Source organism: Leucoraja erinacea, chromosome 22, assembly GCF_028641065.1.
Source record: "Leucoraja erinacea ecotype New England chromosome 22, Leri_hhj_1, whole genome shotgun sequence".
Taxonomy (NCBI): Eukaryota; Metazoa; Chordata; class Chondrichthyes; order Rajiformes; family Rajidae; genus Leucoraja; species Leucoraja erinaceus.
Genome location: NC_073398.1, coordinates 527871 through 554216, shown reverse-complemented (window position 1 = coordinate 554216; position 26346 = coordinate 527871). Strand labels below are relative to the sequence as shown.

Here is a 26346-nt window from a genome sequence, read left to right as displayed (position 1 = left end):
GTGAGTGGGTAAATGTTTGGCAGATGCAGTATAATGTGGATAAATGTGAGGTTATCCATTTTGGTGGCAAAAACGGGAAAGCAGACTATTATCTAAATGGTTGCCGATTGGGAAAGGGGGAGATGCAGCGAGACCTGGGTGTCATGGTACACTAGTCGTTGAAGGTAGGCATGCAGGTGCAGCAGGCAGTAAAGAAAGCGAATGGTATGTTAGCTTTCATTGCAAAAGGATTTGAGTATAGGAGCAGGGAGGTTCTACTGCAGTTGTACAGGGTCTTGGTGAGACCACACCTGGAGTATTGCGTACAGTTTTGGTCTCCAAATCTGAGGAAGGACATTATTGCCATAGAGGGAGGTTCACCAGACTGATTCCTGGGATGTCAGGACTGTCTTATGAAGAAAGACTGGATAGACTTGGTTTATACTCTCTAGAATTTAGGAGATTGAGAGGGGATCTTATAGAAACTTACAAAATTCTTAAGGGGTTGGACAGGCTAGATGCAGGAAGCTACTATCTACTTTAATTCTAAAATTAGTCATCTCTATATATGAACTAGTCTGTCTTATAATTAAGGGGTTGGACAGGCTAGATGCAGGAAGATTGTTCCCGATGTTAGGGAAGTCCAGGACAAGGGGTCACAGCTTAAGGATAAGGGGGAAATCCTTTAAAACCGAGATGAGAAGAACTTTTTTCACACAGAGAGTGGTGAATCTCTGGAACTCTCTGCCACAGAGGGTAGTTGAGGCCAGTTCATTGGCTATATTTAAGAGGGAGTTAGATGTGGCCCTTGTGGCTAAGGGGATCAGGGGGTATGGAGAGAAGGCAGGTACGGGATACTGAGTTGGATGATCAGCCATGATCATATTGAATGGCGGTGCAGGCTCGAAGGGCCGAATGGCCTACTCCTGCACCTAATTTCTATGTTTCTATGTTTCTATGTTTCACTGAGATCTCTGCATCTTTGAGAAGTGCAATAGGCGTAAGCCAGGAAGGCGATACACAGTGTCAAAACAAAAACCTCTCCCTCAAAGTCTGCAAGATGAAGGAACTAATCATTGACTTCCTCTACTTGAGTGCCTCTACTTCCTTAGAAGGCTTAGGAAGCTCGGCAAGTCCCCCTACAACTCTCACCAACTTCTACAGACGTACCATAGAAAACATTTTATCAGGATTCATCGCAGCTTGGTTTGAGAACCGCTCCATGCAAGAAATTGCAGCAGATTGTAGATGCAGCCCAGACCATCACACAAACCAACCCCCCTACTATTAACTGCTTTTATACCTCACACTGCACCGGCAACGCCAGCAGCATAATCAAGAACACGTTGCACCCTGGCCACTCCCTCTTCTCCCCTTTCCCTTTAGGCAAAATGGATACAACTGTGAAAACGCACACCTCCAGAATCAGCGACAGGTTCTTCCCAGCTGTTATCAGGCAACTGAACCATCCTATCACAACTAGTGAGCAGTCCCGAACTAGGCCAGGACAGCGGGCTTCAAAGAAAGAAATTATCTCTGCATATCTTGTTATATATTCTTCGGACAAGATCAGACTTGGCAGTGATGAAGAATTTGCAGGATGGCTCCGGAACGTGGCAACTTTCTGCCTACTTTTCCAGAAGAGGATCTAATGTATTCACATATGGCATGATTTGTCTGGATCGCATCCAGAACAAGCAATTCACTGTATCTCTGTACATGATACAATGAATTAAACTAAACTAAACATCATGTACATGCCCCAATTAGCTTTAATGGTGCCGAAGAGTGGATGGTCAAGAGCTTCATGTTGGTTAATATCACCAACATTTTATCCTGGTTCAACCATATTGAAGTACAGCCAAAAAAAGCACATCGATGTCTCCACTTCCTCATAAGACTAATGGGCTACTAGTCAGGAGCCAAGGAGGGTAGATTGGGAGCAGTTGTTATTGGGTAAATCCACAGAGGACATGTGGGAGTCGTTTAAAGGCCAGCTGATCACAGTGCAAGATCAGCATGTTCCAGTAAGGAGGAGGGATAAGGATGTCAAAATAAGGGAACCGTGGATGACCAAGGAGGTTTCAGACACAAGGAGTGATTGGATCGTTTTCTCTGGAACATCAGAGATTGAGGGGAGACGATAGAAGTATATAAAATTATTAGGGGCATAGATAGGGTAGACAGTCAGAACCTTTTCCCCAGCGTAAAAACATCCAACATTAGAAGGCATACCTATAGGTGGGAGGGGGAAAGTTTAATGTAGATGTGCAGGGCATGTTATTTAAACATAGAGGGTGGTGAGAGCCTGGAATGTTGTGCCCGGGGTGGTGGGGGAGGCAGATATGATAGTGGCATTTAAATGGCTTTTGGACAGGCACATGAAAATGCAGGGAATAGGGGGATATGTATCATGTACCGGTAGATGAGATCAGTTCCACTAAGCATCATGTTCGGCACAAACACTGTGGGCTGAAAGGCCTTTTCCTCCACTGTACCGTTCTTTGTAAGCGTATAAAATCACGAAAGGAATAGATACGTTTAATGCTCAGTCTTTACCCAGGGTAGGGAAATCAAAAACCAGAGGTCATAGGCTTAAGATGAGAGGGACAAGATTTAATACAAAGGGGCAACGTTTTCAACTCAGAGGGTTGTGGGTATATGGAACGAGTAGCCAAAGATGACAGTTGAGGCATTCAAAAGACACTTGGACAGGTACATGGATAGGAAAGGTTTAGAGGAATATGGGCCAAACGCGAGCAAATAGGACTAGCATAGATGGGGCATCTTGGTCAGCATGGATGATTTGGACTGAATGGCCTGTTTCTATTTCAGGCAGCATCCCCTTAGAACATGATTAGGTTACATTTTGGTTCAGGGCTTTTTTTCAGACTGATCGTAGTTGGGGAAGAAAGCTGGGAGGCAGGGGTGGGACAAAGCCAGGCAAGTGACATGTGGATACAGTAAGGGGGGTTTTGATTAGCAGATGAGTGGACAAAGGCTAAGGATGGGAAGGAGGCAAATTGCTGTGAGATACGGAGAGAAGGTGTGCAAAATATGAAACCAGAAGTGGAATGTAGGTAGAATGACTTCTAATATTGGTGTTGAGGAAGAGGAAAGTGGGGTGGGATAGTGGGAGAAATGGGTGTGTATCCAGGTGGGACGTACATGTCATGCCACTTCTCTGCTTTCCTCATGGCTTTTCCCCCCATCTCTGGCCTTTGTTCATGCATCTGCCGATCAAAGTATGCCGTCAACTATTTCCATCTATTACTCTCCTGGCTTTGTCCCCCCAGCAACTCTCTTGCAGCGTTCTCCCCCCTACTACATTCAGTCTGTAGAAAGGTCCCTATCTGAAAGGTTGCCCAGCCATATTCTCAAGAGACGCTGCCTGACTCATCACCTGCCACCAGCACTTTGCGTCTTTTATGTGAACTGGTATCTGCAGTTCCATGTGTCTAACCCTTATCAATTTTTACAGATCCACCATAGAAATCACCCGATCAGGTTGTCTCATAGTTGGGCTTGGCAACAGGTTTGCCCAAAACCGCCAGAAATTGTGAGTTGTGGATGTAGTTAGTCTATCACACAATGCTGCCTAACCCGCATTCCCACCTCCTCATCATCCATACTTCACGCTACATTGGGAAAGCAGCCAACATAATCAAGGATTGTTTTCACACCGGTCATTCTCTACTCTCCACTCTCCCATCGTGCAGAACATACACAGGGTTGAAAGCTCATGCCACCAGATTCGGGGACAGATTCATCCCCACTGTTATCAGGTCACTGAACGGTCCTCCCATAAGTTAAAGTATAGTCCCAATCTTCCAACCTACTCCATCCTTTCACCTTTTATCATTTGCACTTTCTCTGCTGTAACATTATAGTCTGCCCTCAGCATTACTCTTTGCATTACCTATTGTGCTGGTTTGATTGTAATGTATAATACGATTTGACTGGATAGAATGCAAAGATTTTCATTGTATCTTGGTATAGGTGACGATACCCATTAGCAATACCAATACAGATTAGAAGAATAGATATGTGCAAGGGACATTCTGTCTCACAAATCTGATTGTTTGTTTCGAAGGGATCACTAAGAAAATAGATGAAGGCAGGGTGGTAGATGTAGCTTACATGAACTTTAGCAAAGCTTTGGATAAAGTCCCACAAGGGTGTCTGGTCCAAAAGTTCAGACATATGGAATCTAGGATGTATTGGCAAACTGGATCTTAAACTGGCTTGTTGATGAGTGGCAGAGGGTCGTGGACATGGCGTCTAATTGTGACAAGAAGTCTGTAATCAGTGGTGTATTGCTAGGATACAAGCTGTTGTTTATCATATGTATGTAAGATGAGAATGTACTTGGATTGATTATTACGTTTATTGATAAAACAAACATTGGTGGAATAGTAGAAAGTTAAGAAGTTACAGAGGGAATCAGATCAATGGAAAGTTGGGCAGAGCAGGAAGAGATTAAATTTAATCCAGAAAATGGGAGCTATTGTATTTTGTGTCGTCAAATATAAATAGTGTATATACAGTAAGTAGTAACAACCGCAGGAGGGTAGACACAAGAGATGTTAGATGTTGGGATCCTGTAGCAAAAGTAAACTGCTGTCAAATAGGCACAGATCAGGTAGACAGAACTATTTTCCCAGGGTGGAAGTGTCCAACAGAGCAAGAAAATGAGAGAGGAAAAGTTTAATGAGATGTGCAGAGCAAGTTTTAGGTTACACAGAGGGCGGTGAGGGTCTGGAACACATTGCGAGGTGATGGTGGTGGAGGCAGATACAATAGTGGCATTTAAGATGCTTTTAGATAGGCACATGGAAGTGCAGGGAATAGAGGGGTATGAATCATGTGCAGGCAGATGACATCAGTTCAGCTCAGCTTCAATTTCTCAACAAAAGGGTGGGATGTAGGGCCCATTCCAGTGCTGTACTGTTCTATGTTCTGTTATTCAACTTAGCTGGTCAAGCAGCAAATGATATAGGATCTTTATCTGAGATGTCAACCATCCCTTTGCTTCAACAGATTCTGTTTGACCAAAAGAGTTCTCCTGGTAGTTTAATTTTTACCTCAGGTGTTTTGATGTACAGAGGGACTTTGGCTTTCAAGTATATAGGTCCCTGACAATGTCAAAACAGTTGGATGGAGTAGTGAAAAAATAGTTGGTATGCTTGCCTTCATAGGCCAAAGGATTGAGTATTTGGGACATTGTGTTTCAGCTGTATAAAACACAGGTTGGTCCGCACGTGGGATTATTGTGTAGTGCCGGTTGCCAAACTAACAGGAAGTTTGTGGCAGCAATAGAACGAGCAAGTGGGAGATTCACCAGGATGAACAAGCTAAGGACCACAGGTTCTATTCCTGAAGGGCATGTGAGGCTGATGGGTTTTACCAGCAGTTTGGAGTGGAGGCCATCCTTGGTAATTAGCTATTACCTGTATATGAATTCAAGATTAAAAACTATGGAGGGCTTTGCAACGTTACCAGTCTGCCAATACTACAGATGTGAGGTTCTTTGCAAATTGATCTTTACTATAATGTTGTGTTGAGGATCATCTTTTTACATCTGCATTACTCAGGTTTACTAATGAGAGATAACAAAATCACTACATAGAATTCCTGGCGTGTACATGGTAAATTAAAGCCATCTGTAACACTATATATTCCTCTACACTTTTTGTTATTTTAACCAAAGACTCCCATGTCATTAAACACTTGCCTATAACATTTGCCCAATGTTAATTGCCTCAAGTCTCTCATTGTTGCTTGAGTTTCTCAGTTTTTCTATACTGGCACTGGACATATCCATGTTACACATTACCCCCCACGGGTAATATTCTGTCTTTCTGAGACCACTGTTGCATTTTCTCTCCAATAACTGCCCATGAGTGTTATTATGTGTGAAATGTTTTAAATTTCATGTGCGATGCTCCGCTATTCACTGCGAAACGTCTTTTCATTTTGCACTGTACAACTGTTACTTGCAAGATGACAATAAAGGTTGATTGATTGATTGATTGATTGATTGATGAATTGTATACAATGGAATAAAAAGATTGTTAGGAATACTTTCTTTGAGCATGAACACAAACCTGATTTGCAGCTCTGATTGCAACCCATGCCAGAATCTTACATTTTGAAGGCTGCTTCAAAACAACTTGCAATATTTCTTTCAGTCTTCCTTGGCCAGTTATCTTGTTAAAAAAAAAAACAAAGTTATTTAAATTTAATCAATTCTTTGCTTAAATCTGTCAAACTCGATAAATTAATTTGTTTATAAAAGCATAAACTAAAATTGCACTATGCCAAATGCCAGTTTGCTTTTAATCCCACTTTATGCATAGATTTTATGTAATGGCTTAATGAATGGCAATCACAACCTTTTTCACATTGATATACAGTGCATTCAGAAAGTATTGAGACCCCTTCACTTTTTCCACATTTTGTTACGTTACAGCCTTATTCTAAAATGGATTTCTTTTTTTTAAAATCATCAATACACACAATACCCCATAATAAAAAAGCAAAAACAGGTATTTGGAAAATTTTGCAAAGTGATTAAAAATAAATAACTGAAATATCATATTTACATAGGTATTCAAACCCTTTACTCAGTACTTTGTTGAGGCACCTTTGGCTGTAATTACAGCCTCAAGTCTTCTTGGGTAAGATGCTACAAGTTTGGCACACCTGTATTTGGGTAATTTCTCCCATTCTTCTCTGCAGATCCTCTCAAGTTCTGTCACGTTGGATGGGGAGTGTCGATTCACAGCTATTTTCAGGTCCCTCCAGAGATGTCCGATCGGGATCAAGTACGGGCTCTGGCTGGGCCACTCAAGGACATTCACAGACTTGTCACGAAACCACTCCTGCGTTGTCTTGGCTGTGTGCTTAGGGTCATTGTCCTGTTGGAAGGTGAATCTCCGCCCCAGCCTGAGGTCCAGAACGCTCTGGAGCAGGTTTTCATCAAGGATCACTTTGTACTTTGCTCCATTTATCTTTCCCTCAATCCTGACTAGTCTCCCAGTTCCTGCCGCTGAAAAACATCCCCACAGCATTTTGCTGCCACCACCATGCTTCACCATGCTGTAGGTATGGTATAGAAACATAGAAACATAGAAAATCGGTGCAGGAGTAGGCCATTCGGCCCTTCGAGCCTGCACCGCCATTCAATATGATCATGGCTGATCATCCAACTCAGTATCCTGTTCCTGCCTTCTCTCCATACCCCCTGATCCCTTTAGCCACAAGGGCCACATCTAACTCCCTCTTAAATATAGCCAATGAACTGGCCTCAACTACCTTCTGCGGCAGAGAATTCCAGAGATTCACCACTCTCTCTGTGTGAAAAAACTTTTCCTCATCTCGGTCCTAAAAGATTTCCCCCTTATCCTTAAACTGTGACTCCTTGTTCTGGACTTCCCCAACATCGGGAACAATCTTCCTGCATCTAGCCGGTCCAACCCCTTAAGGCCAGGTGATGAGCGGTGCCTGGTTTCCTCCAGACATGATGCTTGGCATTCAGGTCAAAGAGTTCAATCTTGTTTTCATCAGACCAGAGAATCTTGTATCTCATGCCTTTTGGCAAACTCCAAGTGGGCTGCCATGTGCCTTTAACATAGGAGTGGTTTCTGTCTGGCCACTCTACCATAAAGGCCTGATTGGTGGAGTACTGCAGATATAGTTGTCTAGTTGTTCTTCTGGAAGGTTCTCCCATCTCCACAGAGGAACTCTGGAGCTCTGTCAGAGTGACCATCGGGTTCTTGGTCACCTCCCTAACCAAGGCCCTTCTCCCCCGATTGCTCTGTTTGGTTAGGCAGCCAGCACTATGAAGAGTCCTGGTGGTTCCAAAGTTCTTCCATTTAAGAATGACGAAGGCCACTGTGCTCTTCGGGACCTGCAATGCTGCAGAAATTGTTTTATACCCTTCCCCAGATCTGTGTCTCGACACTATCCTATCTTGGAGATTTACGGACAATTCCTTTGTCTTCATGGCTTGGTTTTTGCTCTGACATGCATTGTCAACTGTGGGACCTTATATAGACAGGTGTGTGCCTATCCAAATCATGTACAACCAATTTAATTTACCACTGGTAGACGCCAATAAAGTTGTAGAAACATATCAAGGATAATCAATGGAAACAGGATGAATCTATGCTCAATTTTGAGTGGCATTGCAAAGGGTCTGAATACTTATGTAAATGTGATATTTCAGTTATTTATTTTTGATTACTTTGCAAAAATTTCTCAGCACCTGTTTTCGCTTCTTCATTCTGGAGTATTGTTTGTAGATAATGATTAAAAAAATGAATTGAATCCATTTTAAAATAAGGCTGTAACGTAACAAAAAGTGGAAAAAGTGAAGGGGTCTGAATACTTTCTGAATGCACTGTACATTTATTGCAAGTACTTTCAGTGTCATGCAAACCCTTTGCAACTAACCTACATTAATTGTCCATCATATGCCTAAAATCTGAAAGAAACTCAAAAATGTTCTGAAGTATTCAGAAGGTCATGCAGACTTGTGGAGGGAGAAGCAGGATTAAGATTTCAGGTAGATTATTTTTGCCATCATTCGCACTGAGCAGAGGGACCTACTATGGATGATTTTTTTAGCCAAGGATGTGTGTTGAACAGAGGCGAACAGAAACATAACAAAGTACAGGCCAGGAACATCTTGCATCTCACAAGTCTCATGAATCAACCTGTAATCTCACCTTAAAACAATGCCTGCTCGATTGTGATGCTCCTGTTATACGATAATCCAGGTTCTGACTCCATACCCTATCAACTCCTCTCATGATTTAATGTACTTATAGTATTTATTTACTTAAGTATTATGATTTTATATACTTCTATCATGATTTTATATACTTCCACATCAGCAACCAATACTCCAATGAAACCAATCTAAATGTGTCCAACCGATCTTTTTTCGGTAATACCTTTTAATTCAGGCACCATCCTGTTGAAATGTGTGGGAAGGAACTGCAGATGAAGCTCAGTGTGAAGAAGGGTCTCGACCCAAAACATCACTCAGTCCTTCTAACCAGAGATGCTGCTGCCTGTCCAGCTGAGTTACTCCAGCATTTTGTGTCTACCATCCCGCTGAACATCTTGAAAGCCTCAACATCCTTCCCATAGTATGTTGACCAGAACTGCACACAATACTTCAAATGTGGCCTGATCAAAATGTTCTATAACTACAACATAATTTCTCAATCTTTATACTCAATGTCCGAAACAACGGCAGCAATTATGAACTCTTGCTTGCGGACCCAATCACTTTCATCGCTTAATTTGAGAGGCACTGTTTAAACAAATGGTAACATATGCACCAAAGCAAGCATTCTGTTCTCCAGTTGAGGACCCTAAACACCTTCGAGGACATAGAATAGTACAGCATAGAAAAAGGCCCTTTGACCCACAATGTTCATGTTGGACATGATACTAATCTCCTCTGCCTGTACATGTATGTCAAGAGAGCACAACAGAGACTCCACTTCCTGAGACTGCTCAGGAGGGACAACACCAAGAAGAAGCTGCTGGTGGCCTTCTACCGGGCCACCATTGAGAGTCTACTGACATATTGCATGTCACTGTGGTATACAGGCTGCTCTGCTGCAGAGAAGAAAGCGCTTTAGAGAGTGGTAAAAACAGCAGAGAGAATCACCAGCTGCCCACTGCCCTCTCTGGAGGATATTGCCACCTCACGCTACCTCAGCAGAGCCACTAAAATCATCAAATACTCCACACACCCCGGTCACCACCTTTTCGAACTGTTGCCTTCTGGCAGGCGTTACAGGTCAGCCAAAACATGCAACTACAGACTCAGAGACAGTTTGTTCCCCAAAGCAATCTTCACACTCAACATGAAAAAACAACGAGTATTATTCATGCTGCACTCTTCCATACTGCTACCCACCTTGAACTTTTACTATCACCATGTGCAATACTGATTACTTACTTATTTTAATACCTCGTTTTTAACATTGTTTTTAAATTGTGTCCTGTGTTTTTATGTTTGTATATTATGCACCAATGGAGTGGCAACAACAATTTGGTTGTACGCAGTGCTTACAATGACAAATAAAGGCATTTCATTTCATTTCATGATCCATATCCCTCATTCTCTGCATATCCATGCATCTGTCTAAAATCCTCTTAATGCCACTAATGTAGCTGCCCCCACCACCACCATTGGCACCCTTTACTCTCTGTGTAAATAAATTGCCCTGCACAAGAAAGTAGGCACGGGTTATTGATAGGGGCCGATCAGCCATGATCACAATGAATGGCGGTGCTGGCTCGAAGGACTGAATGGCCTCCTCCTGTACCTATTTTCTATGTTTACATGTAACTCCTATAAACTGTAACTCTCATCTTAAAACTATGCCCTCTAGTCCTTGACATTTCTACCTTGGGAAATAGATTCCGACCGTCTACCCTTATTATACACTCAAGTCTCGCCTCAACTTCTGACATTACAGAGAGTAAAATATATAAAATTGTCCAATCTCTCCTTATAGCTAATACTAACTAATCCAGGCAGTATTCTAGTAAACCACCTATATTCTTTCTCCAAAGCCTTCACGCCCCTCCTGTAACAGGGCGACCAGAACTGTACACGTGAGCATTGTTATAATACGCAAGGTGAAGCAGCAGCTTTGAGATTGTGCAACTTATTCTTTCAGAGGAATATAAATCCAGAAAATGGTAGAAATACTCAGGAGGTCAGGCTTTATCTATGAGAAGAAAAGGGAACAAAACATTACAGATTGAAGACATCATCAAAACTGGAGGGTGAAAAAGGAGACACATTATGGGGGACCCCTCCACCCCAGCAACAGACTGTTCCAGCTGCTACGGTCAGGCAAACGCCTCTGCTGTCATGCTGTGAAAACAGAGAGGATGAGACGGAGTTTCTTCCCAGAGACTGTAAACTCTTACCTCACCAGGGACTAACTTACTGTACCAAACTACTGTTGTGTTGTGTATTTTTAAAATTGCTGCTTTCTTTCCTCACCAATATGTAAGTACTGATTCTGTTCTATTCTGTTTTGTAGTTTTTGCACATTCCGCAGGCATTGCCACTTTTCATTTCACTGCACATCTCGTATGCGTATGTGACAAATAAACTTGACTTGACGACTTGAAATGAGGGTGTAGGTATGTTACAATGCTTACCTTCAGCGGCGCTGCAATACTGCCACTGGGCCGTGTGCGCGATTTTGGCGCGTTTGAGGGGGGGGGGTGGCGTTAAAATGGGGTTTTTTTCCGACCTGGTCCTGAATTATATTTTGTTGGAATGCAAGATGTTGCTAATGAATCGTTCTGTGTGTTTTTATAAAAAGTCACCCGACAAGTTAATCGCTGTAGTGATGTTAAAATCAGCTTCTGAAGCCGTCAATGCCGACAACGGGGACGGATTTTATGTAGGAGACAGGTAAAAGAAAGTATTTTTATGTATAAAAGTGTTTCTTAAGATGTATTTATTTCACATTTTAAATTGCAAAACGGTGATTTTTTCCCCCAAAGAACCGGCAGTGTATTTGCTGCAGATATGGGGGACTAAATTCACCGCATCCTGAACGTTCCAAATGATCCCGTTCCAGAAAATACCACTCACAAGCTGATTTAAATGGCCATTAATTTACAGGTATTAAACATTAAATTCCTTCCATTTGGCCTATAAACCCACGACAATGAGATTTAAAAATTATGTTATATTCTGAATTCTTGTGTGAATGTTATTTGGAAACTTAGGCTATTTAAAAATGTTAATCTATTCTTAAGAAATTGATAGATGTTTAGATCTAGTAATTGAATTTTGTAATTAGCTACAATTAGGTAACTAACTAATTATATGCTTTAATTTCAAGTCATTTAAGTAAGATTGTTTCATATTTGTTTCAGAATGCTTCAATCTATAATAACTGAAAATTTATTTCAGTTCTCTTAAATTTTAAGAACGTTATGGCCATTTGACTGTCCTCAATCACAGCTTTTGTGTTAAGTCAATGAAAAAGCAATAGGGACCAAGATGCCAATTTCCAAGTATGAAAATGGCCATAACTTTTTTTAATACTGAAGATATGAAAGTGAATTAGGTGTCAAATTAAACTTATTTTTATGCTTTATCTGATGGGATAAATGAAATACTTGAATTTTAAAATCTCAAAATATAGTAACATTGCTAGGGGGTGGGGTAAGGGTATGTCTGATAAGGTGAAACCAGAGTGATCATGGGTTTATGCTGAAAATTAGGTTATCTGATCAACAAGTGAATGGAAGCGATTACAGAGTGTAAACAGAGACAAAAAGGCATAGTGAAAAAGGAGACACAAAAATCTCGAGTAACTCAGCGGGACAGGCAGCATTCCTGGAGGGAAGGAATGGGTAACGTTTCGGGTCGAGACCTTTCTTCAGACTGGTCTTTCTACACATTGCATCTATGTTAACTTTCCGAAGATAATATTCATGCATGCTTGATATAGGAAAAATGCTAACTTGCAAACATTTTAACTAGAGCTCTTTATACCAACAATCTACTGATGGTTACTTTATTCTTACCTTTTTTTTGGACTGTTTAGATATTAAAATAATTCCTGATTTCACAGATAGTTTGTTATCTGTTTGGACTTGCCAAAGGCTTCTCTCTGCTTCTTTTTCATCCTCATCAGTAAGGTGGAGGTATAACAAAACAAGTTCCAAATATGACTGCCTTATCAGCCTACAAAACACACATATAAAATTATCCAATATATGTTAGTCATTATTTTAAAAGCAATGTCAGAATTCTTTATAATATGCAGATATTTGGAAAGGCAAATGTTCCGTTGAATTTTACTATGAGGTTCTGAGAAGAGGAAAGACATCTTGTCGCAAATATAGAGGCTTAGTGACTGCAGTGTGCAGGTTTGTCTCCTGAGCGATGTAGGATATACGGAAGATATGGTACATATTGAAAGTATGTAGCACACGTACCAGATTGATCCCAAGATCTTGAGTTTTGAGTAACGAGCAGCAATCTTGTTAAATTGTACATATTTCTTTCAAGGCTTGGTTGGATTGATGTGGAGTTAATGTTTTTTCTTTTAGTTTAGTTTTGAAAGGCTCTTTGGCCCACCGAATCCAGTGATCCCCGTTTACTAACACTATCCTACACACACTGGGGAAAATTTATAATTTTACCAAGCCAATTAACCTACAAACCTGTGCGTCTTTGCAGTGTGGGTGGAAGCCAGAGCTCCCAGGGAAAACCCACGCAGGTCACGGGGAGAACTTACAAACTCCGTACAGACAAGCACCTATAGTCAAGATCGAACCTCGGTCTCTGACGCTGTAAGGCAGCAACTCTACAGCTGCGCCACCGTGCCGCCCATTGCTTGCTAAAGGTGTTGAATCACAACCTCAATCTAACGCATCACACGATCAGAACAGAGATTAGAATAAATATCTACACCCCGGGGACTGTGAAACTTTGGAATTAGCTACCCAAAAGGGCCAGAGAGGCTCAGACACTGAGGCAGAGATCCATAGATTTTTAGATCATAAGGGAATTGAGGGACATGGGGGTTAATGCAGGGAATGGTGATGAAAAAAAGGTTTAACAAGATTTTACTAAATAATGCAGCAAGCATAAAGGCCCAAATGGCCTATTCCTACTATTTCTTACATTCTTATTGACAGTTCAGTGGTAAGTCAGAACTGTAATAGTGCCACCTTTGTGTCGGAGGATTGTAAACAGCTGCACTCTGGCCTTCAGGAAAGTGATCATCTGGGTGGTGATCTCTACGATGGATATTGGGACTGTAGACAAACAGTGGCCAGAGTATCCTTGGCAGGATACCATGCTGGTAAATCCATGCCTTGAACTTGCCTGGAAGCCCCGACCGGTCCACTGCTCTCAACCAGCTCTCCAGCTCCTGACAGGTTGCCTGGACAGATGCTGTATCCTTCAGGCTGCTGTTAAATACCTTCCCAAGATTCTTCACTGGCCTTTCGGAGACAGTTGGGATTGGTGACCCTTCGATGCTGAAGCAGAACCTGTCCATGGCTTTGCCAAATCCATTTTTATGCAGCAGGGAGCCTGGACAAGGTGGGAGCAGGCCATGGACCGAAAAGTCACATGGACTGAGCTCTGGCAGGCTGAACCACAGCGCATCAAGTTCCTGGTCCAGGCAGTGTATGATGTCCTGCCCAGCCCATCGAACCTCTTCATCTGGGGCAAAGCGGAATCTCCAGGTGGCCACAATGCTCACATCCTGAGTTGCTGCCCAAAGGATCTTGGGCAGGGCCGGTACACCTGGCATCATGACCAGGTTCTTAAATCCAGTGCAGAAACCAACAGCAAGGGGATCAGCAGCTGAAATGAACACGGCCCACCACCCAGATGATCACCTTTGTGAAGGCCGGTGCAGCTGTTAACAACCACAGCAGCCAGGAATCAGTCAGGAATCTTGGCGACTGCGCAGGACTGGCAGCTTTCTAAAGAGGGGATCGACCGGCACATCCAGATAACCTACAGCGACCCCTTGCAGTTAGGTGTAGACGACGAATCCAAATCCAAGCTCACTATCAACACGCATTTGGGATTGTTTCAGTTCAATAGGCTGCCATTTGGCGTATCATCAGCCCCAGGGATTTTTCGAGGGGTGATGACACGAATTCTAGAAGGAATTGAAGATGTGGAGCGTTACTTGGATGACATCGTCATCTCAGCCCCTGACAGGCAGACACATGATGAAAGGTTGGAAGTGGCACTCAAACGCCTTGAAACACAAAGTGTTAGAGTGAAGGCTTTCTGAACTCGGTCGAGTAACAAACAACCATATAACAATTACAGCACGGAAACAGGCCATCTCGGCCCTACAAGTCCGTGCCGAACAACTTTTTTTCCCTTAGTCCCACCTGCCTGCACTCATACCATAACCCTCCATTCCCTTCTCATCCATATGCCTATCCAATTTATTTTTAAATGATACCAATGAACCTGCCTCCACCACTTCGACTGGAAGCTCATTCCACACCGCTACCACTCTCTGAGTAAAGAAGTTCCCCCTCATATTACCCCTAAACTTCTGTCCCTTAATTCTGAAGTAATGTCCTCTTGTTTGAATCTCCCCTATTCTCAAAGGGAAAAGCTTGCCCACATCAACTCTGTCTATCCCTCTCATCATTTTAAAGACCTCTATCAAGTCCCCCCTTAACCTTCTGCGCTCCAGAGAATAAAGACCTAACTTATTCAACCTATCTCTGTAACTTAGTTGTTGAAACCCAGGCAACATTCTAGTAAATTTCCTCTGTACTCTCTCTATTTTGTTGACATCCTTTCTATAATTGGGCGACCAAAATTGTGCACCATACTCCAGATTTGGTCTCACCAATGCCTTGTACAATTTTAACATTACATCCCAGCTTCTATACTCAATGCTCTGATTTATAAAGGCTAGCATACCAAAAGCTTTCTTTACCACCCTATCTATGTGAGATTCCACCTTCAAGGAACTATGCACGGTTATACCCAGATCCCTCTGTTCAACTGTATTCTTCAATTCCCTACCATTTACCATGTACGTCCTATTTTGATTTGTCCTGCCAAGGTGTAGCACCTCACATTTATCAGCATTAAACTCCATCTGCCATCTTTGGGTACTTGGGTCATAAGATAGACAAGGATGGTCTACACCCCACCAAGGGTATAGTTGATGTGATCAAGAATGCGTCCACTCCCAGAAACATCTCTGAGCTCCGATCCTTTTTAGGAAAGTGCATTATTATGGGAGGTTTGTGCCAAATCTGTTCACCTGTTTACATCCCTTGAACGAGCTCGTGAGAAAAGACATGCCATGGAAGTGGACATGTGAATGTGACCAAGCTTTAAAGTGATGTAAAGCTCAGTTGGCAGAGAGTACAATGCTTGTTCATTACAATGTAAATAAGCCAATGAAGTTAGCATGTGATGCTTCACCATACGGTGTTGGTGCTGTGATCTCACATGTGCTGGAAAATGGAGTGGAGAGGCCAATAGCATTTGCGCCTGAAACACTCAGTCGCAGTGAGAGAAATTAGGCGCAAATAGAGCAAGAGGATCTTATATTGATTTTTGGTGTTAGGAGGTTTCACAAATACTTTGATGGTAGAAGGTTTGTAATCGAGACAGATCACCAGCCGTTGACAGTGGTCCTAAATCCAAACGCACACATACCAACTCTGGCAGCAGCCAGAATGCAAAGATGGGCATTGATATTGTCTGCATACCAGTATGATATTCAGTATTGTAAAGCAGCAGAGCACAGCAATGTTGATGCCATGTCTAGATTACCTTTGGAATCAGTGGTTACACCAAACAGAGTGGACTTGTTTGACTTCTCTCATGTAGATTGGATTGGATTGGATTGGATTCCTTTATTGTCATTCAGACCTTTCAGTCTGAATGAAATTTCGATGCCTGCAGTCATACATGTAATAATAAATAACAAAACAAGAACAAAACAAACGGTAACAAGATGAGTTACCTATTACTTCAAGAGACATTTGGAAGGCTACTCGCACTGACAAACTTTTGTAAAGAGTGCAGGAATATGTTACAAATGGATGACCAAACAAATTGCCGGATTCAGAGGCAGAACTGAAACCATTCTTTGTAAGTAGGAATGAGCTCTCAGTAGACCAAGGGTGTGTCATGTGGACAGCGAGACTTGTAATCCCTGAAAGATACGGAGTAAAATTGCTTGGAGATCTTCATGATCAGCATTTGGGAATGTGTCTACAAAGAGTCTAGCTAGATGCTATCTATGGTGGCCTGGTCTAGATAAGGACATAGGACAAACGGTGAAAGAGTGTAGCTCTTCACAGGCAGTTGGAAAGAATCCACCAACAGTACCGCTAAAGCCATGGAAATGGCCGGCTGGAGTGGGGCAAAGATTATACGTTGACTTTGCAGAGTTAGATGGACAACAATTGTTCATTGTGATTGATAGTCACTCCAAGCGGGTTGAGGCGTTTCCGATGAACCGAATGGCATCCAGCAAAACGATAAACATTTTGCGAGGATTGTTTGCTTCCTATGGATTTCAAGATTAAATTGTGTCTGATAACGAACCTCAATTCTGTTCACAAGAGTTTGCACAATTCATTAAAGGGAATGGTGTAAAACACACTAGAGTAGCTCAATACCATCCCGCTTCAAATGGAGTAGAACGCACAGTTCAAATTATGAAGCGTACATTAGTCAAACAACTGCTGGATCCAAATCCAAATAAAAGACATCTGTCTCACAAACTGGTTAACTTTCAGATTACACACGAAACACACCTCACACCACTACTGGTCAAACACCAGCTGAACTGTACTTGAAGAGAAAACCCAGAACAAGGTTTTCACTGTTGAAACCAAACTTGGTTCAGTAGAAGAGAAACAAAAAGCATATCATAACAGAAGTAGAGTAAAGGAAAGGAGTGTTGAGTTGAATCAGGTAAAGGTGAAAAACCATCATCACAAGTGGGTAAAGTGGTTACCTGGCAGAGTAGTGAGAAAGTGCGGACCAAGGACATACTTGGTCATAGATGTTTGTAAGTGGAAAGGTGAGAAAAGTACACATTGACCATGTCATGCCTGTGCAAGCATAGACAGGTTTGTAACCAGATCAATTAGACGAGTCAGATAATTTGGTTACCACTCAAGTACAGGTATCAATGGATGAACCAGAAATGGTCCAAGGCACACAAGATAGTGAGAGTTTGAACGAGCCTGAAAATGGAGGTTCAAGTTCAAGTACCAGTTAAACAAAATTGACTGATGGACTGGAATCTATGAATGTAGGTCAAAAGGAAGACTTGACAATCAAAAATGAGTCCAAGTGGTTCTAAACAGTCAGAAACCTTTGGTCAGGGAAGATATCCAAAAAGAAGGAGAAACCCAGTGGTTAAGTTAAATTTGCAAAGTTTATTTTGTGAAATGCACATATCATTGTATATGCAATATATATGCATGACATCCTCATTTTATTCAGGTTATATACAAGTAAACTGTCAGACAAGATTGTAATAAATTCATACCATTTGATTATATTAAAACATTTCAACAATGTTATATTCAAAAATGTCAACAAGGCGATAACTTTTTCATTAAGGTAGGGGGAGTTGTAATAGCACCACCTTTGTGTCGGAGGATTGTAAATGATTGAATAAACCACAGGACACTGTGCAGTCGATATCCGGTCACCAGTGTGTCAACTCGTATTCTGTGTCTGAGCATAAGGTATCACAAGAACCTTTGTTGGTTCGTATGATACAGTCACTAACCAACTCATCGTTCCTTCCTGGGTCTGTGTTTTTAAAACCCGTTCTCATTGACTCACCAGGACATGATTAGGGTGGCATGGTGGTGCAGCAGTAGAGTTATTGCCTTACAGCACCACAGACCTGGATGTCTTCCCTACTTCCCTACAGCTTGTTCAGAACGCTGTTGCTAGATTTCTAACAAATACCAAAAAATTTGAACACATTACACCGATTCTTAAATCCTTACATTGGCTCCCTGTATGTCAGAGAATTGATTTCAAAATCCTGCTGCTCACCTATAAATCACTACATGGTTTAAGGCCAAAGTATATCACTGACATGCTTCCACTATATAAGCCTTCTAGACCGCTAAGATCTTCTGAGACCAATCTGTTAGTGATTCCCAGAGTAAATACAAAACATGGGAAAGCAGGATTTAGTTACTATGCAACAAATAGCTGGAATAAACTTCCTGAAGATTTAAGACGCCTCAACTTTGACCACTTTTAAAACAAGACTGAAAACTTTTATGTTTACTTCAGCTTTCAGCTAAATCTTAACTACATTGCACTTTTAACTTTTGCACTTTTTATAATGCATTTTTAATTTTGCTTTATTTTCTTTTAATTCTTCTATTTTATTTCATTTATTATTTCATTTTATTGTATGACATGTTTTTATGTGAAGCACTTTGAGTCTGCCTCGTGTATGAAATGTGCTATATAAATAAAGTTGCCTACTTCGGATCCTGTATGTGCGGAGTTTGTACGTTCTCCCTGTGACTGCGTGTGTTTTCTCTGAGATATTTGGTTTCCTCCCACACTCCAAAGATGTACAGGTTTGTAGGGTAATTGGCTTGGTAGAAATGTAAATTGTCCCTCGTGTGTGTAGGATAGTGTTAATTAGTGGGGATTGCTAGTCGGCGCAGAGTCGCTGGGCCAAAGGGCCTGTTTTCACACAATATCTCTAAACTAAACTCTAAATTAAACTAAAAACTGAGATAGGATCTCAGTATGCCAACTTGGCCAGAATGGACAACTATATAACCATATAACAATTACAGCACGGAAAGAGGTCATCTCAGCCCTTCTAGTCTGTACAGAACACTTACTCCAACAAGGTGGGGCGAAAGCCCTGTTTCTGTGCTGTACAACTCTATTGCTCCTGAGATGGTAGTAAAGTACTGGGTTAGCTGCACTTAAAAGACAGCACCTAATTAAAAAGGGCGGGCAATTAATTAACAATATCTGAAGAATGACCAATCTCAAGAGTGTACTACCATAACTGTTTGAAAGTGGCAACATAGGTGAATAGAGCAGGGAAGTAGATGTTTAGTAAGCTTGTCTCCATCAGTTGGGGCATTGAGTATAAAAGTTGCAAAGTAATTTGCCATTGTATTGTGGAGTATTGTGAGTAGTTCTGGTCGCTGCATTACAAGAAAGACGAGGAGGCTTTGGAGAAGTGCAGAATAAGTTCTCCGGGATACTGATTAGTTTGCAGTGAATTGGCTATAAGGAGGGCTTAGACAATCTTGGATTGATCTCTCTGGTGTATTGGAGGCGAAGGGAAGAGCTGATAGAAGTTTATATAATTATGAAAAGCATAGAGAGGGTAGACAGTCAGGGTGTTCCCAGGACTGTAATGTAGCTTCAAGGTGAGGGGAAAAGTTAAAAGGAGTGTTATGAGGCAAGAGGCAGAGGGGTGATCTTATAAAGTGGTACAAGACGATGAGAGGAAATTGATGGGATAAATGCACAGTTATATTCTCAGGCTAGGTTTTTCCTCGAGCGCAGTTGCTGTCTCCTAAAGGCCAGGGTGTGTAGCCTTCTGTGTACTTCCGACACACCAAGTGTTATGCAAACAGGGGAAATCTTATTTTCACCCCCCGTTGTCTTTTGTTCCATTGCTGTTGTAGTATCACTTCTTAATTGAAGGGCAGGAGTACACACAGTGCTTAACAGGTTGAGAAGCGGAGGTATCAAGATCCTATTCACCAGACAGTGCTGATGCCTGAAAATATCAGGCAACGTGTGGACCATTAAGGTGAGCGAGTTCTGGCAATGACCAGAAAAATAATATTCTCGCTATTATTGATGACGTCTCTATTTAGAGAGTAGAAATGATTTTTATTCATGAAGAGATCCATGCTTTTTTAGTGAGCAATGAGCCTGCAAACACTTGCTCATCAGTAGTCCAGGTAATTCAGGTATGATCCTTCAAGTTGAAGGGGACAAGTTTTAATAGGAATCTGAGGTGTAACTTTTTCATATAAAGTTATGAAACGAGCTGCCAGAGGAGGTAGTTGAGGCAGGGACTATCACAATATTTAAGTTAGACAGGTACATGGATAGGACAGGTTTAGGAGGATATGTTCTAAATGCAGGCAGTGTAGCTGGAACCTGTTGGTTGGTGTGGGCAAGTTGGGCCGAAGGGCCTGTATCCACGCTGTATCATTATATGATCCTCAATCTCCAAAGAGTATCTGGGCATTAGAAATGTTATGCCTCCCATTCTATGGTCCATGACCTTCATTGAGCAGCATGTGATGGCCACCATGAAGCTTCCAGTGAAAAACTTACACACTATGGTGACCATTGAATTGCCCACTGAAACAAGATGCTCCTTAAATTCTGCAAACACCACTCCATGCTCACCGGAGAACATGCTGAGCACCTTCCGATTCAGGAATGCAAAAACGTAATTCAACAAACAGTCAGACAGGCAAGATGCAAAGAGAACTTGATTAAAAAGTGATTGAAGTAAATAGGCACAAGCTCATTTACAAACAAAAAATGAAAAGGTATTGTGGCGGCTCCTAAGGGTCGTGCCATTATACTGCCGAACCCCTCGGCACAGGAGTGGCGCAGTCCGGAGGCGGTCCTTAGCCGGAGGGTATAAAAGGCAGGGTTTGGGTGCCATCTTTTCCTGGTTTCGTCTTCCCCTGAACCGGGAGGAATTAAAGTAAAGTGCTTCTCAAACTTCGGACTACTTGCCTCATTTTGAGACCCACGCACTACATTGGTGACCCCCGACGCTCCATTGGCATCATGATGGAGACAGAACAAAGCCCTACCTCCTCACACGCCAGCCCGACCCTGTCTCTGGACGCGGTCTCCGTAAAACTGCCCAGCTTCTGGACCACACGGCCGCTCATCTGGTTCCAGCAGGCGGAGGCCCAGTTCAACCTGCGGGGCATCACGGTCGATGCCACCCGTTTCTATTACCTGGTGGGAGCCCTCGACCAGGATGCGGTGGAAGAAGTATCGGACTTCCTCGCAGCCCCCCCGGACAATGATAAATACCTCGGCCTGAAACAGCTCCTGCTCCAAATTTACGGACTAAGTAGGATGGAGCGGGCAGGTAGGATCCTGCATATGGGTGGCCTGGGCGACCGGCGGCCATCTACCCTCCTAAAGGAAATGGTGGCGTTATTAGACGGGCACACGCCGTGCCTGTTGTTCGAGTACACTTACCTGCATCTGCTGCCGGCCTACATTAGGTTGCAACTCACCGACGCCTCGTTTGCCGACCTTCGGGCCCTCGGGAGGCGCGCCGACGCCATGTGGTTGGCGCGCCCTGATGACGTCAGCGCGCTGGGCGTCAGCAGAGACGAGGTCGCGCTCAGGTCGACGCGCCCGGATGACGTCAACGCGCTGGCCGTCGGCAGGCACACCGATGACGTCAGCCCAGCAGCTCCCGATTTCCTCCGGTGGGGCGGGGGAGCTGTGGAAAGAGTGACAACTCCAGCCCGACGGCCAGCACGATTACCCCCAGCGGCAGTGAGGGGTACTGCACCTGCAGTCCAGCGCCAGCAAGCTGCAGGCACCACCAGCAGGGGCAGGCAAGCTCCAAATAGCACCAACACAAGGAGCTGGTGCTATTTCCATCAGCGCTGGGGTGCTGCAGCACGACAATGCCGCCAGCCATGCACGTTCCCGGGAAACGCCTGGGCCGGCTGCCAATAGTCCCCGCGGTGGCCGGCCAAATTCACCGCCTTTTCGCTTGGGATCGGCGCTCCGGGACCCGCTTCCTCGTGGATACAGGAGCGGAGCTCAGCGTCCTGCCCCCTTCGCTGGCCGACATTCGTTCCGGTAAGCGGGGGCCCGTCCTCACCGCGGCGAACGGCAGCCCCATCCGCACATATGGACTGCGCATGGTTCCCATCGTGCTCGGCTCCTGCCATTTTTCATGGAACTTTACCGTTGCCGACGTCTCCCAACCATTGCTCGGGGCCGATTTTCTCCGGACGCATTCCCTCATGGTGGACGTCGGGCGTCAGCGTTTGGTCAACGCCACTACAATGGAGCCGATCACGTTGCGCTTGAGTCAACCGGTGGGACGGCCACTGGCGTCCGTGGACTCCCGATTCGCACGAATCTTGGCTGTGTTCCCGGACATTCTCACTCCGCAGTTTCATTCAGCAACCCCCAGACACGGAGTTGTACATTATATCCCGACTACCGGCCCACCACTCCATGCACGAGCACGACGACTGCCACCAGATAAACTGCGTCTGGCACGGCGGGAATTCCGCACGATGGAGGCCTTGGGAATCGTTCGTCCTTCGAGCAGCCCTTGGGCGTCCCCACTCCACATGGTCCCTAAGTCAAGCGGGGGCTGGCGACCTTGTGGGGATTACCGACGGCTGAACGCTGCAACAACAGCGGATCGATACCCCGTACCCCACATCCAGGACTTCACGGCCCATTTGGCTGGGGCCACATTTTTTTCAAAGGTGGATCTGGTGCGGGGTTATAACCAGATCCCGGTTCACCCGGATGACGTACCCAAGACGGCTATCATCACGCCATTCGGGCTTTACGAGTTTACTCGGATGCCGTTCGGCCTCAAAAATGCTGCACAGGCCTTTCAGCGCCTCATGGACGGGGTGTGTCGTGACCTCGAATTCGTGTTCGTGTACCTGGACGACATCCTGGTGGCCAGCCGCTCGCAGCAGGAACACTGCGCTCACCTTCAACAGCTCTGTCAGCGGCTCAGCGAGCATGGTTTGGCCATCAACCTGGACAAGTGCCGTTTTGGGGTCAACAAAATTGACTTTCTCGGCCACCGCGTGACTGCGCAAGGCGCACGTCGGTTTCCCCGCCCACGCACGGTGCGTGGCCTGCAGGAATTTGTCGGCATGGTGGCATTCTACCATCGTTTCGTGCCATCCGCGGCCCACATCATGCGACCCCTGTATCAACTTCTGGCGGGTGGGCAGCAAAAGAGCGTTGAGTGGACCCACGAGGCGGAGGCAGCTTTCGACGGCGCGAAGGAGGCCCTTGCTCGGGCCGTGCTTCTGGTGCACCCGCGGGAAGATGCCCCAACTGCTCTCACTGTGGACGCCTCGGAGTCGGCAGTTGGTGCTGTACTGGAGCAGCTGACAGGCGGAGTTTGGCGGCCTCTGGCCTTCTTCAGTCGGCACCTCAACCGCGCGCAGACCAAGTACAGCGCGTTCGATCGTGAGCTCCTGGCTCTGTACCTGGCTGTGCGCCATTTTCGTTACTTCCTGGAGGGCCGCCCGTTCACCGCCTACACCGACCATAAGCCGCTCACTTTCGCCCTGCAGAAGGTTTCCGACCCCTGGTCCGCACGTCAGCAGCGGCAGTTGGCTTACATCTCCGAGTACACCACAGCCATCCGCTACGTCAAGGGGAAAGAGAACCGGGTGGCCGACGCATTGTCCCGCCCTGCTATAAATGCCGTGTTCGAGGTGGCGCCCGGATTGGACTATTCTGCTCTGGCGGCGGCACAGCTCACGGACGACGAGGTGCCCACCTACCGGACTGCCATCTCCGGCCTCCGTCTTGAGGATGTCCCTCTCGGTCCTGGGGTTGTGACGATCCTGTGCGATGTGTCGTCCGGTCAGCCGCATCCCATCGTCCCTGCCACCTGGCGCCGGAGAGTGTTCGAGGTCATCCACGGACTGGCTCACCCATCAATCCGGGCGACAACGGCACTGGTGGCAGTTTGATCATAGTGGACCGCTTCACGCGGTGGCCGGAGGCCATTCCGTTGGCTGACACCTCATCGGCTACGTGTGCTCGTGCGTTGTCCGCGCACTGGATTGCTCGCTTCGGGGTGCCGGCGCACATCTCCTCCGACCGGGGGCCACAGTTCACCTCCGAGCTGTGGTCAGCCATGGCTCGCTTGCTGGGGGTGCAGCTGCACCACACCACGGCTTACCACCCGCAGGCTAACGGTTTGGTGGAGAGGTTCCACCGGCAGCTGAAGGCGGCATTGAAGTGAGCTGAAGGCGGCACAGGAGTGGCGCAGTCCGGAGGCGGTCCTTAGCCGGAGGGTATAAAAGGCAGGGTTTGGGTGCCATCTTTTCCTGGTTTCGTCTTCCCCTGAACCGGGAGGAATTAAAGTAAAGTGCTTCTCAAACTTCAGACTACTTGCCTCATTTTGAGACCCACGCACTACAGTATGTTATTTAGGAAGATGATATCAGAACATAAGAAATAGTACCAGTCGGCCATTTGATCCTGTGAATCTATTTGCCTTTCAATCTATCTTTGGGCCATTTTTCAGTTCTATCCCCAAATCCCTTGTTTCTCCAGATATTCAGAAAGCTATTGATCTCTGTTTTGCCTGAACTAAATGAATGAGCATCCACAGTGCTCTGGGATGGAGAACACAGATATTCTGGGTGAAAACAAATCTTCTCGTCTCCTATACAACCCACCCATTTTTTTAAGATACTTTGACCCTTTGCATTAGATTTTTCACCCACTGACCCCCTTGCATCAAGTTGAGTTTAGAGATCTCATCGCATTCTTCTAAACTCAATACAGACCTAGGGCTGTGGGTTCAATCATAACTGTGACTGCTGTCTGTATGGAATTTGTACGTTCTCCCTGTGACCTGCGTGGGTTTCCTCCGAGATCTTCGGTTTCCTACCACACTCCAAAGACGTACGGTGTGGGTATTGTGTGGGTAATTGGCTTGGTATATTGTCCCGTGTGTGGGGATTGCTGGTTGTTGTTGATCCTTGAGCCCCCTTGTTTACTTAACGTTCTGGAGATTCGAGCATGACCATGTGCTGTTAACATTTATTAAACCTTTGCCAGTCTCATTAGACTTACCAGGTATTTTGCCCATGAAAATAAGAAATATTGATTGCTTCCATCAAAAAACTAGCAGCTTCGAGACTTTCCAAATAATGTGATTCCATTAACTGGCGCAGTATTTTTCCTAAAAAATAAATATATTACATCACTGCAATTGTAATGACATATTGCCTTTCCCCTGACTGACTTGCACGCAACATCAGCTTTTCACTGTACCTGTGACAATTGTATATGTGACTATAAACTGAACTGAATTATGTAATTGATAACGGACATCTCACGTTAACGTACTACAGGTTTGCAATAGGATGTAGTATCTCATTATTACATCTTCTGATATCACAGTGTATGTAAAATCACATCATTGCATCAGTAATCCAAATACCTAAAAAATATAAGATATTTAAATACTAAATATTTAAAAAATGTAAATGGACACAGAAAACTCCACTGCATTTTAACATCAGATTGTATTCATTTTTTGTGATGAGGTGTTGTAAGAACACTCAACATATATTTACCAAACCCAATCGCTCTTGAAAAGTGGCAAAGAGGCAATTTTTGAATCACTACAGTCCTTCTGGTGAAGGCACTTTGGCATTGATTTTAGGTAGGGAATTCCGATACTGAGACCCAGCAACAATGGAGGAACCTTCTTGGCCATGTAGGTACCAATGACGTAGGTAGAACGACGAAAGGTTCTGCAAAAGGAATTTGAGCAGCTAGGTACCAAATTGAAAAGCAGAACCATGAAGGTAATAATCTCTGGATTGCTGGAACAGTGGGCATATTGGCACAGGGTTGAGAGGATTAGAGAGTTGAACACGTGATTCAAAGACTGGTACTGATGAAGTGGGTTTGTATTTGTGGGACAATGGCACCAGTATTGGGGAAGGAGGGAACTGTTCCGATGGCATGGACACCATTTGAACCGGACTGGGACCGGACGCCTGGCAAACCGTACAACCATAGAAACATAGAAATTAGGTGCA

At 44.3% G+C, this 26346-nt stretch overlaps 1 protein-coding gene across 1 annotated transcript in view; it reads right to left on the bottom strand.

Annotated features, from left to right (window-relative positions):
- LOC129707615 (cilia- and flagella-associated protein 54-like) overlaps positions 1 to 26346 on the bottom strand; it is a 166081-nt gene that overhangs the window by 43950 nt on the left and 95785 nt on the right. Inside the window, exons 9-11 of the mRNA XM_055652742.1 lie at positions 25370 to 25478; positions 12568 to 12727; positions 6087 to 6188 (exon numbers count right to left, since the gene is read on the bottom strand). Of these exons, the coding sequence (XP_055508717.1) occupies positions 6087 to 6188; positions 12568 to 12727; positions 25370 to 25478 (371 nt within the window). The remainder of the gene's footprint in view (positions 1 to 6086; positions 6189 to 12567; positions 12728 to 25369; positions 25479 to 26346) is intronic.